At 38.6% G+C, this 15404-nt stretch overlaps 1 protein-coding gene across 9 annotated transcripts in view; it reads right to left on the bottom strand.

Moving 5' to 3' along the window:
* ZEB1 (zinc finger E-box binding homeobox 1) overlaps positions 1-15404 on the bottom strand; it is a 307235-nt gene that overhangs the window by 18152 nt on the left and 273679 nt on the right. For all 9 annotated transcript variants that reach the window (XM_006757532.2, XM_006757533.2, XM_015559938.1 and 6 more), the window contains 2 exons: positions 7078-7280; positions 960-1065 (listed from right to left, as the gene is read on the bottom strand). In XM_006757532.2, the coding sequence (XP_006757595.1) occupies positions 960-1065; positions 7078-7280 (309 nt within the window). The remainder of the gene's footprint in view (positions 1-959; positions 1066-7077; positions 7281-15404) is intronic.

The raw sequence follows: 15404 nt of genomic DNA, 5'->3' as shown, positions 1-15404 counted from the left end.
ACCAGGGCATGAGCCATTGAAGTTCAACTTAGGATGTGTCTACCATACAATGAGTCTTTGCTGCATGTAATTGTAGGTAGGCATGGAACATGTTACCTCAAATTCTCTGTGAATGAAGCAGAGCCTTATGAATACATATAAAATGGCCCTCATACATGCTCTCTTTCATTATTTACTTTCTATCAACATCCACCCATTTAGGTCTTATTTATCTTTATTGTTGAAAATATTACAGATGTCCCCTTTGTTTCTTTTGTTTTTCCCACTGACCTACTCCCCCTATCCCAGGCCTTCACCACCCTATTTTCTGTGCCCATGGGTTTTATAAAGTTCCCTGGTTAATCATTCCCCACTCCTCCACTCTTTGTTTTTATGTTTCTAAAAGAGACATATTATTTTATAATATAATAATATTCATTTTGTAAGTAATGATTTAGAAAATTATGTGGAACAGGAAGTTGAAATGATGGGAGACCCATTTTTCTTTTCTGTTCTCATTAATACTGCAGGTTCCCTCTCTCCTCATGCTATCTTCCCTTGCTTACTCCACACCACCCCTCAGCATTTCCTATCTGGAGTTCCATTTCTATTTCTGTTTTGTAAATAATGTCTTCATCTTATTTTATTGTGCAAATTGTACCTCTATATCCTTTTTCATTCTTAACTGTGCAAAAGAGTCCAAATAATTAACATTCATCAGAAAGCTGAAGTGTTTTTAGGTTGTACATGTATTCTGATAAGGAAATTTTGCGTGAGTCATATTATATTAACTTGATATGCCTTAGTCAAAGATTAAACCTCCATTAAAATACCATTTATAAACTGAAAATTTCTCCAGATTCATCTGCATCCTAAAAGAAAGCAAGGAGTTTCTAATCATGTGCGTAGATCACATGTTATAATATTTATTTCCATGTATGCTATAGTATTCAAGGTGTAGGAAGATAACAAATATTTACCACTGTGGATTCGTAAGTGCTCTTTTAGATGATGTTTGTATTTGAAAGCTTTTCCACATTCAGTGCACTTGAATTTACGATTGCCTCCAGACTGTGTCACATGTCTCTATAAAAAAAAATGGGTATTTTATTTATAAAGCAAAACCAGCTTTAGACATAAAGAACATCCAATTTGCTAAAATATTCTAGTGATTATTTTGTTTCTTAAAGGCCTCAAATTATAGCAGTTACAAATTATAGCAGTTACAAAAACACTTGAAATATTACCAAAAAGGAGGGTGATACTGAGAACAGAATTTTGACATAAAGAAAAATCTACACTTTCTAATTTAAAGTATCAGAATCATACTTTATAAGCAATAATAGTATTTGGCAAAAATAATATATACATTACGAGGAACTGCAGAGATTATCTCATTTGCCCTCTAATTTACAGATAAAGAAACTGAAGTCAAGAACATTCAGTAACCTGTCTAAAGCAGTTACTCAATAGAAAAACAAGATCTCCTGAATAGGAGATAAGGCCAGGCTTTTTAAAAAGTATTTTATCCTTTTATATGTTTGATATTTCTAAATTGTACATCCAGGACCCCTCGGGGGATATCTGACTGCCAGTTTAAACTGGCAGTCAGACATCCCTCTTACAATCCTGGACCACTGTCTCTTAATTGCTCACCTGCCTGCCTGCCTGGTCACCCCTAACTGCTGCCCCCCTCCCCCCCCACTGGCCTGACTGTCTCTCACTGCCTCTGTGTGCTCGCCTGATTGCCCCCCCAACTGTCCCCCTTTGCTGGCCTGGTCATCCCTCACTAACCCCCCTGCTGGCCTGGTTGCCCCACATAGCCTGTTTATTCAGTCATTTGGTCATCCCTCACTAACCCTCCTGCTGGCCTGGTCGTAGGTAGCCATCTTGTAAGGGTGTGGAGGTTAATTTGCATATCACCTTTTTATTATATAGGATAGCTTTCTTTCTCATTCATCAAATCTCCATTTATGTATTACAAATTTATCCTACACCTATAATCTTAGAAAAACACTGCTTGAATTGATTTGAGTTTGAAAAATCCGTAACTTTGTGAATGTGGGGGCCTGGGATACAAAAGTGTTAAGAACCCATGGGAACAAGTTTCTGAGACACAGCTACTTCCTTCACAGTCACTGCCTGGAGGAGTTGTACAGATTTCTTGTTTCAATATTGCAATCTCTTCTTAAACAAGCTCTCATATCTTGTTTTGGGTTATAAAGCTCTAAATAAAAAACAACTGTCCTCTCCACCCCCGAGAAGACAAAAAACCCCAAATTGCTTGAATTGAATCAAATCCTGCTCAGAAACCTCCAAAGGATCCCCATCAACCCCTGAATACAGATTCTGAGTCTACAGATTCCAAGTTCATAGCTCCTGAGTTTGAAGGCTTATTCTTTACCAGTTCTCTAAAAGTTCCTGCCTAAGTCATTTATTGAGTCTGTTTTCTGCACATTCATTGCTCTTCTCTCTCTCCTGGCTTTGATTTATACTATTCCCTATTTCTTGGCTATGTTTCCCTTTAATTATGAATTTTAAAATTCTACCTATCTTTCAAAGGCTTAACTCAAGTACTACTTGCCTCATGCTCACCGAAACTGGAATATCCTTTATTTTGTCTTTCATGTTGGAAGGAAAGAAAATATGTACTTACTATGTATCAGGCCCTACTTCATTCAAACCGATGGCTTAAAATACTGAACATATGATGACAACTCCCAAATTTATATCTTGAGACCTTTCCCTTCAACTCTAGACTCTTATCATCAATTGCTTCCTCGATATTCCGTGATATTGGAAAGTGATAGGCATCTGTTAACATGACTAACATTAAACTCTTAACTTCTCTCCTGAAAAACAGTTCCTCCTCTAGTGTTTCCTATTTTTGTGAATAACACTTTCATTTATTTATTGCTTAGGCCCTGAACTTTGACGTAATCCTTGAACCCTCTCTTTTTCTTATGTCCTTACCCATTCAATCGGCAAGCCAAATTAATACATTCTGAAACCAATATTTTTTTTTAATATATTTTATTGATTTTTTACAGAGAGGAAGGGAGAGAGATAGAGAGTTAGAAACATCGATGAGAGAGAAACATCGATCAGCTGCCTCCCGCACATCCCCCACTGGGGATGTGCCCGCAACCCTGGTACATGCCCTTGACCGGAATCGAACCCGGGACCCTTGAGTCCGCAGGCCGACGCTCTATCCACTGAGCCAAACCGGTTTTGGCCTGAATCCAATATTACTCATTAGGTGATAGTCTGTCACCACCATCAAGTTTAAACCATCAACTACTCCTGGCCTGGACTTTAGCAATAGCATCTCCCCTCTTTCATTTTTGTCTCTCTTGACCTATTCTTTACCCAACAGTCAATGTCCCCTTAAAAAAAAAAAAAAGTTAATGCCTGGCTGGTGTGGCTAAGTGGTTGAGCATCGACCCATGAATCAGGTCACAGTTCGATTCCCCATCATGACAGCTGCCTGGTTGCAGGCTTGATCCCCAGTAAGGGATGTGCAGGAGGTAGCTGATCAACAATTCTCTCTTCATTGATGCTTCTCTCCCCCCAACCCTTTAAAAAAACAAATAAATAAATAAAGTTAAAATTCAATATCCTTCAAAGGCTTCCCTATCACACTTTGGAATAAAATCAAAAGTCTTTATTATGGCCTATTCAAAGAGCTACATCATCTGCCTCCCGGGCCTCACCTTATTTTTTCCCTTTGTTCACACTGGCTTCCTGACTGTTCTTTGGTGGCATCAGACAGGTTTCTGCCTCAAGGCCTTTTCATGCTTCAGTCTGTTCCCTTTGAGTGAAATGTCCTTCCCCCAATCATTCCATGATTGGCTTCTTCATTTCATTCAGGTTTTAGTTCAGATGGCACATTCTCTTAAAGGTCTCCTTACCCTCTAAATATAGTGATTTTCATCACTTTCTATCCTCTTTATTTTTCTTCATACTATCTGTTTTTTATATTTTATATGTTTCATATCACATTAGTACAGGGTAGTGAAAAAGTAGGTATACAGTTGTTCATATGGAAAACACAGTGATAAATAATAATTCTATCTAATAAAGAGGGAATATGCTAATTGACCCTCATGCCATCGCAAAGATGGCGGCGCCCACGGCCAATAAGGAGGGAATATGCTAACTGACTGCCACACCCTCAACGATGGCGGCGCCCACAGCCACAAGATGGCTGGCGGGGGGGGGGCAGTTGTGGGCAACCAGACCAGCAGGGGAGGGCAGTTAGGGTTGACTGGGCTTGCAGGGGAGGGATGGCAGTTAGGGGTGACCAGGCCTGCAGGGAAGAGCAGTTGGGAGCGACCAGGCTGGCAGGGGAATGGTTAGGGGGTGATCAGGCTGGCAGGCAGAAACAGTTAGGGGCAATTAGGCAGGCAGGCAGGTGAGCGGCTGAGAGCTAGTAGTCCTGGATTATGTGAGGGATGTCTGACTGCCCATTTAGGCCGATCCCTATCGGCAGTTGGACATCCCCCAAGGGGTCCCAGATTAGAAAAAGTGGAGGCTGGGCTGAGGGACAGCGCCTCCCCCCTGCAGTGCATGAATTTTGTGCACCGGGCCTCTCATCTATAATAATAAAAGCATAATATGCTAATTAGACTGGACATCCTTCCTTCCAGACAAAGCTGCAGTGGGTAGGGGCCACGACAAAGGCAGCAGAGACCCCCTGGCTGTGGTGGCGGTGGGCAGAGGCCGCGGCAGAGGTGGCTGCTGTGGAGGCAGGGGCCAAAGTCCTTGGACGAATTTCATGCATCAGGCCTCTAAGTACAAGAATAAACTCTGTGCTTTGCACACTCATAACTGTAAGCCTACTTTTGTACCACCCTGTATATGTTCCCTACTGTCAGTGATTTTGCTCATTCTTTTCACTATTGTGCCTTTAACACCTAGAACAGGGCCTGACACATAATAGAATATTTGTTGAATGAATAAGTGAATAAGACATGGAAATGCTTACCTTTAAGATGTGGCATGATTTTCAAAGGCCAGCATGCTAGACATTCTACCTCTAGCTTTCTGCCTCATAACTAAATTGTTTCCAAATCCTCCCAATTATATTTCTGTACCTTTTTGGTCCCAAAATTTATTACAATTCCTTTCTGACCTTAATTGACCACACACTTTATATATAAACCGACTACCTCTGCCACCATTAGAAAAATCATCAAAAAGGGGGTTTCATGCTCATCAGAGATATTACGATTTGCTTTTATAATGGCATCTCCTGCTTTCACTATCAGCTCTGCCTGTCCTTTGACAAAGGCCCTTGGTATAGAGCAGTGATAGTGAACCTTTTGAGCTCGGCGTGTCAGCATTTTGAAAAACCCTAAATTAACTCTGGTGCCGTGTCACATACAGAAATTTTTTGATATTTGCATCCATAGTAAAACAAAGACTTATATTTTTGATATTTATTTTATATATTTAAATGCCATTTAACAAAGAAAAATCAACCAAAAAAATGAGTTCGCATATCACCTCTGACATGCGTGTCATAGGTTCGCCATCACTGGTATAGAGAGTATATGGGGGCAGCAGTTACAGGATAAATCTGCTCCCCAAATTTCATTGAATACGCTCTTTTCCCAAGTCCCATCTATACTGTGGTTACCTGAGGAGTCTCAGATAAAAAGAGCACTTGTCTATATTGTTCCTAATCCTATATAATAAAAGGCTAATATGCAAATTGTCCCCTTGACCAGGAGCTTGACCAGAAGTTTGACCAAGGGTCAGGGCTGGCTGGACAACCTCCCACATCCCTTCCTCCCGGCCAGCCCAGCCTGATCCCCCTGATCAGGGCAGGCAGGCCAGACCCCCCCCCCCCATGCACGAATTCATGCACCAGGCCTCTAGTAAGACTGTAATAGGGGCATATGGTAAATAGATGGTGTTTGTCTTCAGTAGTTCCTTCTCTGTACCAGTTTTCTCCTTTTGGTACTCTCTCCCATTTCAAATGTTTCTTCACAAACTTAATCATTAATCTATCTAAGGCAATCTTGGTCCTATAGTACCTGATTTGCCAGTCCTCAACCCCCAATCTTATTTTGTGAGTGTTGTTGCTCAAGTCCTGAGAAATAGGCTGACTATGTTCAATAATTCTTTTTCTATAATTTATTTTTTGTTTGGTATTTTGGTTTGGCTATCATCTTAGCAAAAGGTCTAATTTGTTGTCTATGGGACATATGATATATGTTAGGTACATTCCTAGGGCAAAGTTCATAGAGACTCATGTATATAGATATTTTCTCTAATATAAGAAAATGGACATGTGCCCCAACTACACATACAGCCTTGACATACCCCATGCAGTTGAATAGTTATTTGATTTTTGAAGTTAGATTTAATGATATTCAGTTGATTGTTTATAGTTGATAGTTATTAAGACCTTATAAAAGAAGTACAACTGGGAAGGTTCTTTTACTTTAATTCTTAAGTATAGAGCCAGCAGTTTACATGTAACTTAATACTTATAGAGTAATCTTGGTTTATACCTCTAGAAATTGAGGTAAAGTGACAAAGAAGTAGAATAAACCATATGAAAATTGAGTCTTCAGAATAAAAATATATTGGAATCTAAACTTTAGATTCTTAGGGGAAGCAACTTCCCTTATTTACTATAGATTATACTGAGAATAAAGAGTCAGTGGTTCACAAAAAATAAAATTTTATCATTATTGTCCTTTTAAGTTTGGTCAGTAGTAAGTCATTGATTTATGTAACCAGTATTTATTTTCCTGCACTGAACATTTTAATACAATGCATTATGAAATCTAGTTATAAACTTAAGAGAAATATTTGTTATAGTATAGGCAAAATAAATAAATTGAGATGAAAGAGATCTTATCTGAAAAAGAAATACTTAGTTAGCTTTAAAATCATGATCACATGTGCTTTATAACTCAGAAGTAACCAGATAATTAAAATAATCACTTTCACTTTTATAAAGTTGCATAGAAGACATTATCTAGTACATCTTTTTAACTTTTAAGTATATTTAAACCCTTTCCTTCTATGGAGAAATGAATTCTCAAAATTTGGAGAGCTAGTGAGCTCAGTTATTTCACTTACTTGATCTCTTCCTGATTTATGTGATGTCATATGACGTTCAAGTTGGGTTCTGTATGCAAAGGTGTAACTGCACAAAGAGCAACTAAAGTTATCTTCGTTCTTTTCATGGCGATATTTAATGTGTTCTTTTAGAGAGGTAAAGCGTTTATAGCCTCTATCACAATACGGGCAGGTGAGTAATTGGGAAAATGCATCTGGTGTTCCTGTAAAAGCAAGATCATAAATTTTAAAAATTGAAAAATATTATATAACTGTCTAACCATTATGCTATATATCTGAAACTCATATAAAATAATATTGGATGCCAACTGTAATTGAAAAAGAAATTGTAGAAAAATAAAAATAAAAATGTTACCAAAGCTACCAGTGAGTCCTCCTTAAGCTCTATGCAAGATATTAGGCTTTCCAGTTTATATGTGATCCTCAGAACAATAAATGATACTCACTTTATTTTATAAGTGCAAACATGAATAAGGCTCAGAAAGATTAAATAACTTAAAAGTCACACAGCCAGTAAATGACTAAATCAGGATTCAAATGTTTGCTGTCTGACTTTAAAATCCCTTTTTTTTCCCACTAAACTCTAATTCTTTTCTTCTTTTATATGGTCAGACAAAAACAAGAAACAAAAGTAAAATTAGAATGTACATTACATTTGTAAATGTACACATAATAATGGACTTGTATACCATAACAGAATCTTTTTATAGGTAACAATGTCATTATTATTTATTTAATGTTCATCCTTTCAAATTTCAAATTTCAAAATGCGTTACTATCTTCAGAGAGTAAGTAGTACATAGCTAGACTATTTTTCTAAGACTCATTGTAGTTAGGAGGCCATATGACCATGTTTAGACTAAAAAAAATGCATGTATTTTGGAGAGGGCAGTGTTAGTAGGAGCCAGATCTAGGCTTGGCCCATAAATATTTCTTGTGCATGATTATTCATCTTCTTCCCCCTACTGAAATACAATGAAAAATTATCTGTATAATTTTATATGAGTGAATAAACATAGGATAGCTTTCCGAAAAAAGTATATGCATAAATTGGGCTTCACTAAATGAACAATACGTAATTTTGGAACCGTGTAACCTGACAATCCTAAAATGTAGTATTACTTTGTCAATTAATATTATTTTATCTTTATTGTTGAGAATATTACAGATATCCTTTGCCCCTTGTTCCCCCTTCATCCAGTTCCCATCCCATCCCATCCCAGGCCTTTGCCACCCTATTGTATGTGTCCATAGGTAATGCATATATGCATATGAGTCTTTTCTTCCTGCTCCCTCCATCCCTCTTCAAACTGAGAATTGTCAGTCTGGCGCATTTCTATGCCTCTGATTCTATTTCATTCACCAGTTTATTCTGTTGATTAGGTTTCTTATCAGTTTATTTTGATTTTTAGATTAAATTGTTGATAGATATGTATTTGTTGCCATTTTTAGTTCATATTTTTTATCTTTATATTTTTCTTCTTCTTCTTCTTCCTCTCCTTTTTCATTTTCCTCCTCTTCTTAAAGAATACTCTTCAATATTTCATGTAATACTGGTTTGATGGTAATGAACTCATTTAACTTTTTCTTGTTGGTAAAGCTCTTAATCTGACCTTAAATCCCAAATGATAGAGTAATCTTGGTTGTAGGTCCTTGCTGTTCATCACCTTGAATATTTCTTGCCACTTCCTTCTGGCCTGCATAGTTTCTGTTGAGAAATCAGCTGACAGTCATATGGGTACTCCCTTGTAGGTAACTGACTGTTTTTCTCTTGCTGCTTTTAAGATTCTCTCTTTGTTGTTAGCCCTTGGCATTTTTATTATGATGTTTCTTGGTGTGATCTCTTTGAGTTCCTCTTGTTTGGGGTTCTCTGTGCTTCCTGGACTTGTAAGTCTATTTCTTTCACCAGGTAGGGAAAATTTTCTGTCATTATTTCTTCAAATAGGTTTTCATATCTTGCTCTCTCTCTTCTCATTCTGGTACCTCCATAATGTGAATGTTGGCTATGCTTACAGTTGTCTCTGGGGCTCCTTACACTATCTTTCTATATTTGAATTATTTTTTCATTTTGCTCTTCTGATTGGGCATTTTTTGCTTCCTCATATTTCACATTGATTTGATTCTTGGAATCCTCTAGTCTTCTGTTGAATCCCTATATATTATTCTTTATTTCAGTCAGTGTATGCTTAATTTCTGACTGCTGTTTTTTTCCATGTGTTTGGTATTCTCACTAAGATCCTTGAAAGTCGTACTAAGTCACTTGAAGGTCTCATGAAGATTCTTGAATAACCTTCTAACTGTGGTTTTGAACTCTGTATCCAGTAGTTTCCATTTTTCTCATTTATTACATGTTTCTTTGTCTCCACAGTTTGGCTGCTCCCCTGTGTTTGTTTTTGTGTATTGGGTAGAGCTGCTATGTCTCCTGGAGTAGGTCAAGTGGTCTTATGTAGTAAGGTGTCCTATAGGGCCCAGTAGCTTAGCCTCTTCAGTCAACTGAGCAGGGTACTCTAGGTGTGCCCCTTGGTGGGCTGTGAACACAGTCTTGTTGTAGTTAAGACTTGATTGCTATTGGTGTCACTGTGAGGAACTGACATCCAGGCCAATTGGCTGTGAGGACCAGCTGTGACTACAGTGGAAGAACTTCTATGCAGAAGACACCCTATGGAGCAGGACTTGCTTCAGTGTGGCTTTGGTACTTACTGAGTCTGTCGCTTGAGTATGTTGCTTATGGATGTGTAGAGTTGTAATCTGGTATGGTCTGATGCTGTCCACTGGATGCACTGGCTCTTGGGTATCTTTGGAGGTGCAAAGTCAGCCACTGCCAGGGGCCACCCAGCAGGAGCTACAGAGAGAGCTGCAGATTCCTCCTATATGTATTGGGCTTGGAGGTGTTCAAGTGAGGCCCAGCTGTGAAGCAAGGCAGGCTGGTGCTAGTGCTGAGTCTTGGGCCTTTTATTGATAGATTTGAGACTTCCTGACCCAGCTGCAACTTGTTTGATAGATTTTAGCAAGTCTGAAGCCTGAGCAAGGACAAGCCATTCATATGCAAAAGCCACTGTACACAGGTTGGGTGGGGCTGCAAATTGGAAGGGGCAGAATCTCAGGGAATCATAAGGGCAGAGCAAACAGAAATGGCTTCCAGTCAGCCCTGGACCCAGGAGTTCCCAGCACAGGAACAATGACCCCTTTGAGCACCTCCATCTGGGAGAAAGCCACCCTGAGTTCCTGCCCTGATACCAGACAATCCAGTTTCTCCTTCTATGTGTCTGGGTCCCCCAGAGCATCTCCTGGCACTGGAACTCAGAGGAAGCAGGACCTGGTAAATTCAGTTCATGCTCTGGCCCTTTGAGAGGAACACCTGGGCCTCCAGCAGCCTCTATGTCACTAAACCCCTATCCCCACTGGTTTTTACATGCCATAGTTATGGGGACTTCTTTTCCAAGCTCTGGGAGCATGAGCTGGGAGTCTTATGTGGGGCTGGGACCCCTTGCTCCTCATTGGGGGGGCCTCCGCAGAAACAATATCCCTCCCAATTAAAGAAGTGGCACTCGTGTGTGCTGGTCCAGCTTTTTTCCATGCCTCCACCCCTCCTAGCAGTCTCTATGTGCTTTCTTCTTTCTCTAGTTTTAGGACTTCCATTTAGCCAGCTTTCAGGCAGTTCTGGATGATAGTTGTTCTTTATTTTAGCTGTAATTTTTATGTGGTTGTGGGAGGTGGTGAGTACAGGCATTTACATACACTACTATCTTGGTTCACACCAGTTTTTCTTTATATTCTTTCTTTCTTTTGAACCAAGTCTGTTTTATTATGAACTTCCCTCTCAGGACTGCTTTCATTGTGTCCCATAGATTTTGGATTGTTGTGTGTTTATTTTTATGTTTCCAGAATGTTTTTATTTCATCTTTGATCTCTTTGGTAACCCCTTAATTGTTTAATGGCATGCTATTTAGCCTCCATGTATTTGGTTTTTTAGCATTTTTATTGTAGCTGATTTCTAATTTCATGTTATTGTGGTTTGAGACGATGCTTGATATGATTTCATTCTTCTTGAATTTGTAGGGACTTAGCTTATGTCCTAACACGTAGTCTATCTTTGAAAATGTCCCATGTGCACTTGAGAAGAATGTATATTCCATAGCTTTGGGGTAGAATTTTCTGACGATGTCAGTTCCATTTGTTCTAGAATGTCATTTAGGATTGCTGTTTTCTTATTGATTTTTGTAGTGTCTTTATCTGATTTGGGAATTAGGATAATGCTGGTCTTGTCAAAAGATCTTGGAAGTCTTTCCTCATTCTGATATTTTTAGAATAGTTTGAGGAGAATAGATGTTATTTCTTTGAATATTTAGTAAAACTCACCTGTGAAGCCATCTAGTCCAGGACTTTTGTTTGCTGGGAGTTTTTTTAAATTTCAATTTCATTAGTTGTTATTGGTGTATTCAGGTTTTCTGATTCTTGCCGCCATCTTGGTTCTTCAATGAATATTATTCAACTAAGTTTTCCATATTTGATTTATTTCTTCAAAGAAATAAGTTCCTAAGTGACATCTTATTGTAAATGTCATCTCTACCTTCATTTTGATTTTCTTCTAGGAAAACAGACCACCAAAGAAAATTTCATAACAATATAAAAAAGTTTCATAAATATATGTTACCTTTACTGAAATTCAAGTTTATATAAATTAAATATCTTGCTCAAATAATAGCCTACATATAATAGGCTGAGCACCTAACTCGACAAAGCTAGGTAAATATGCTAATATATGTATCAAAATATGAATATGAATATTTTATTTAATATATTAAAAATCAAACAACTAGAACTCCCAAAGTTTAGGATGGCATCTTTCATTAATAAGGCAACTGGTATCAGAGAGTTTTCTATTGGTGATGACTTTAACATGACCCACTTCTCTGGGGACTAGATTAGCCACATGATGAAATTCTTTGGAATTATATTATGTTTTGTCTAGTATAATTTCCTATTTGTACTGGCAAGTGAGAAGTCAACATTTGACACATTCTCTTTGCCAGACTGCTAGTCCATCCTATTTACAATGGCAAAAGTCAGAGTCCACTATTTTAAGTGTTCATTATTGGCACCAGAATCACAATGATTTCCATCACTCAAACTCAAGCTGCTTATACTCATAGTGTTAGAGAGCTGTCTGCTCTCATTTTTTATGTCTTTTTTGCCTTCATGATTAACCCCGCTAATTAATAAACAAAATACTAATATTTTGTAAAATGATAGGCTGCTTATATAGGGTGTCCCCCCCAAAATATATACAGGCACTTTGAATAATTATAAAGGCAGTTGTTTATTAAAATACATGTCATTTTCAAAATTGAGCTATCAGCTGTCAAAGTGTGTATACTTGGGACACCCTGTATTTTAACAGCAAGTAATTACCTTCATAAGTCAGAATCTATTGAATTTTTTCACATATATAAAATTTGAATTTAATCTTTACATAACTAGCATGTATAAAACAATAAAAAAGTAAATCTAAATATTTGACATTATAAGCAAGTTATAGAATGCAGGTTTAAAAGTTAAGTGAAAGTTTTGTTTCTATTTTTGAAAATATTGTATTGTTTTTTTAAAAAATACTATTTTAGGAATAAAGGGTTGTCATATAAGGGAAATATCTTTTAGAATTCCTATAATAAACTGAAGGTAGCAAATGAATACTACTAAAAAGACAACCTTCTTGGTCATTTTAAAAACTTTCTCTAATTTATGCATCTGTGACCATTGATAGACTTATCTAAAAAATTAAATATTTTTGTATCTTCCTCTTTCTTTGGTAGTTAGCATAACATTTCAGTCTGATAGTGTTATTTGATATAAAACCTTTGAAAAATCTTGATTTGCTCCTCACTAACTCAGAATTTTTGAAAATCAACCTACTGGAATAAAGTTTGCCTGTTCACAACTTAGGAAGTGAACACGGAGGGCATGTTTAACCTGCTAAACTCAAAGGGCTTGTTTAACCTGCGAAAACTTAAAAAATTTAAGAGTTTCTGAATAACTTTTTGTATTTAAACAGATGCTACTGGTGTGACAGACTATTATGAAATACTCTATTAGCAGTATATATATTATACTATACTAGCAGCCTGGTGCATGAATTCAAGCACTGGTGGGTTCCTCAGCCTGGCCTGTTCCCTCTCACAATCCAGGACCCTTTTGGGGGACGTCAGACTGTTGGTTTTGGCCTGACCCCTGCAGGACAGACCAAGGAAGCCCACTGGTGCACAAATCCATGCACCAGGCCTCTAGTATGCATATAAGATCTTTGGTTAATATCTTTCCACCCTCCACCCACCCCCTTTCCTTTGAGATTCATCAGTCTGTTCCATGTTTCCATGCCTGTGTGTTGAGCGTCTGCCTCCTGGTGGTTAGTGTGCATCATAGCTACCGGTCGAACGGTCAATTAGGTTTTTATATATATAGATACCTAAAAGTAAGGAATACCTGAATTAAAAATATGTTTTATAATTTAAATGTTGTACTAAACCAGAATGGTTAGGGCCTCAATTTTTATGGGATTTTACTGTGTTGATTTATAACACTGAACTTTACAAGGTTTAACCTTATTTGATCTATGCCAGCAGTCCTCAACATGTGGGTCGTGACCCCTTTGGGGGGTCAAACGGCCCTTTCACAGGGGTCGCCTAAGACCATCGGAAAACACATATATAATTACATATTGTTTTTGTGATTAATCACTATGCTTTAATTATGTTCAATTTGTAACAATGAAAATACATCCTGCATATCAGATATTTACATTATGATTCATAACAGTAGTGAAATTATAGTTATGAAGTAGCAGCGAAAATAATTTTATGGTTGGGGGTCACCACAACATGAGGAACTGTATTAAAGGGTCGTGACATTAGGAAGGTTGAGAACCATTGATCTATGCAATGGAACATTTCTTTTGTTTTAATTGTTTTCTTTCACCAAAGCTTTTTGAATACTATTTTGTTACATATATACCTTACATATATACATATGGGTTTAAAGATTTTATATTTCATTTTTATGTTTATTTTAATGTTCTGCTTCTAAAGGTGAAATGTTAATACATTTTATTTAGGCGAATAAACAACCAAGAAATTAAAATGGAAACAGTAGGGCTATATATCCTATCTAATAATAGACAAAGATGCAAATTGACCATACCTTCACTACACCCACCATTGGCTAATCAGAGCAATATACAAATTAACTGCCAACAAATATGTTGGCTAATTTGCATATACCAGCTGGGAGCGAAGACTGAAGACATTGTAGAAGGAAGCCAAGCAACGGAGCTGAGGTAGTGGAGACGTGGAGACGGGCAGGAGAGAAGCAGCAGAGATGGGCGGGGTAGGAATGGCAGAGACAGGAGTGAAGTCCTATTCTTGCAGGAATCTTCCTGCAAATGGGCCTCTAGTATATATGTAAAGCCTAAGCGACTGTCCGACCAGTAGCTATGATGTGCAATGACCACCAGGGGGAGATGCTCTGATCAGTAGCTGTGATGTGCACTAACCACCAGAGGGAAGATGCTCAATGCAGGAGCTACTGAGCTGCAGTGACTTGGAAGCTGTGGTTCTTGGGTGACACATCCAGAACCAGAGAGAAGGGAGCCTGATTCTGGGGTGCGTCACCCAAGAACTTCCCTCTCACAATTCGGGAACCCTCAGGGGATGTCAAAGAGCAGGTTTTGACCCGATCCCTGCAGGCCAGGCCAAGGGACCCCACCAGTGCATGAATCCAGGCACTGGATCTATTGTCTTATATAATGAAAAGGTAATATGCAAATTGACCCTAATGGCGAAATGACTGGTCACTACGACACACAGTGACCACCAGGGGGAAGATGGTCAATGCAGGAGCTGCCCCCTGGTAGTCAGTGCGTTCCCATAGGGGGAGCTCTGATCAGCCACAAGCCAGGCTGATGGCTGTGAGTGCAGCGGCAGCAGTGGGAGCCTCTCCTGCCTCCTTGGCAGCACTAAGGCTGTCTGATTGCAGCTTAGGCCCTGCTCCCCATAGGTGGACATACCCCGAGGGTTCCCAGGCTGCCAGAGGGATGTCTTCTTGCCAGCTTAGGCCCAGTCCCCCAGGGAGTTGAGGGACCCCGAGTGCATGAATTTTCATGCACTGGGCCTCCAGTCCTATCTAATAAAATACAAAAAGGGTAATTAACCATACCTCTGCTACGCTTCCCATTGGCTAATCAGCGAGATATGCAAATTAAGTGCCAACAAAGATGGTGGCTGGCAGCCACGCAGCTGAAGCGAGCAGGAGGTTTGCTTGCTCCAGCGATGGAG

The sequence above is a fragment of the Myotis davidii genome, unplaced genomic scaffold (assembly GCF_000327345.1).
Source record: "Myotis davidii unplaced genomic scaffold, ASM32734v1 scaffold515, whole genome shotgun sequence".
Taxonomy (NCBI): domain Eukaryota; kingdom Metazoa; phylum Chordata; class Mammalia; order Chiroptera; family Vespertilionidae; genus Myotis; species Myotis davidii.
Note: the sequence above shows the minus strand (reverse complement) of the source record. Positions and strands in the feature narration are given on the sequence as shown.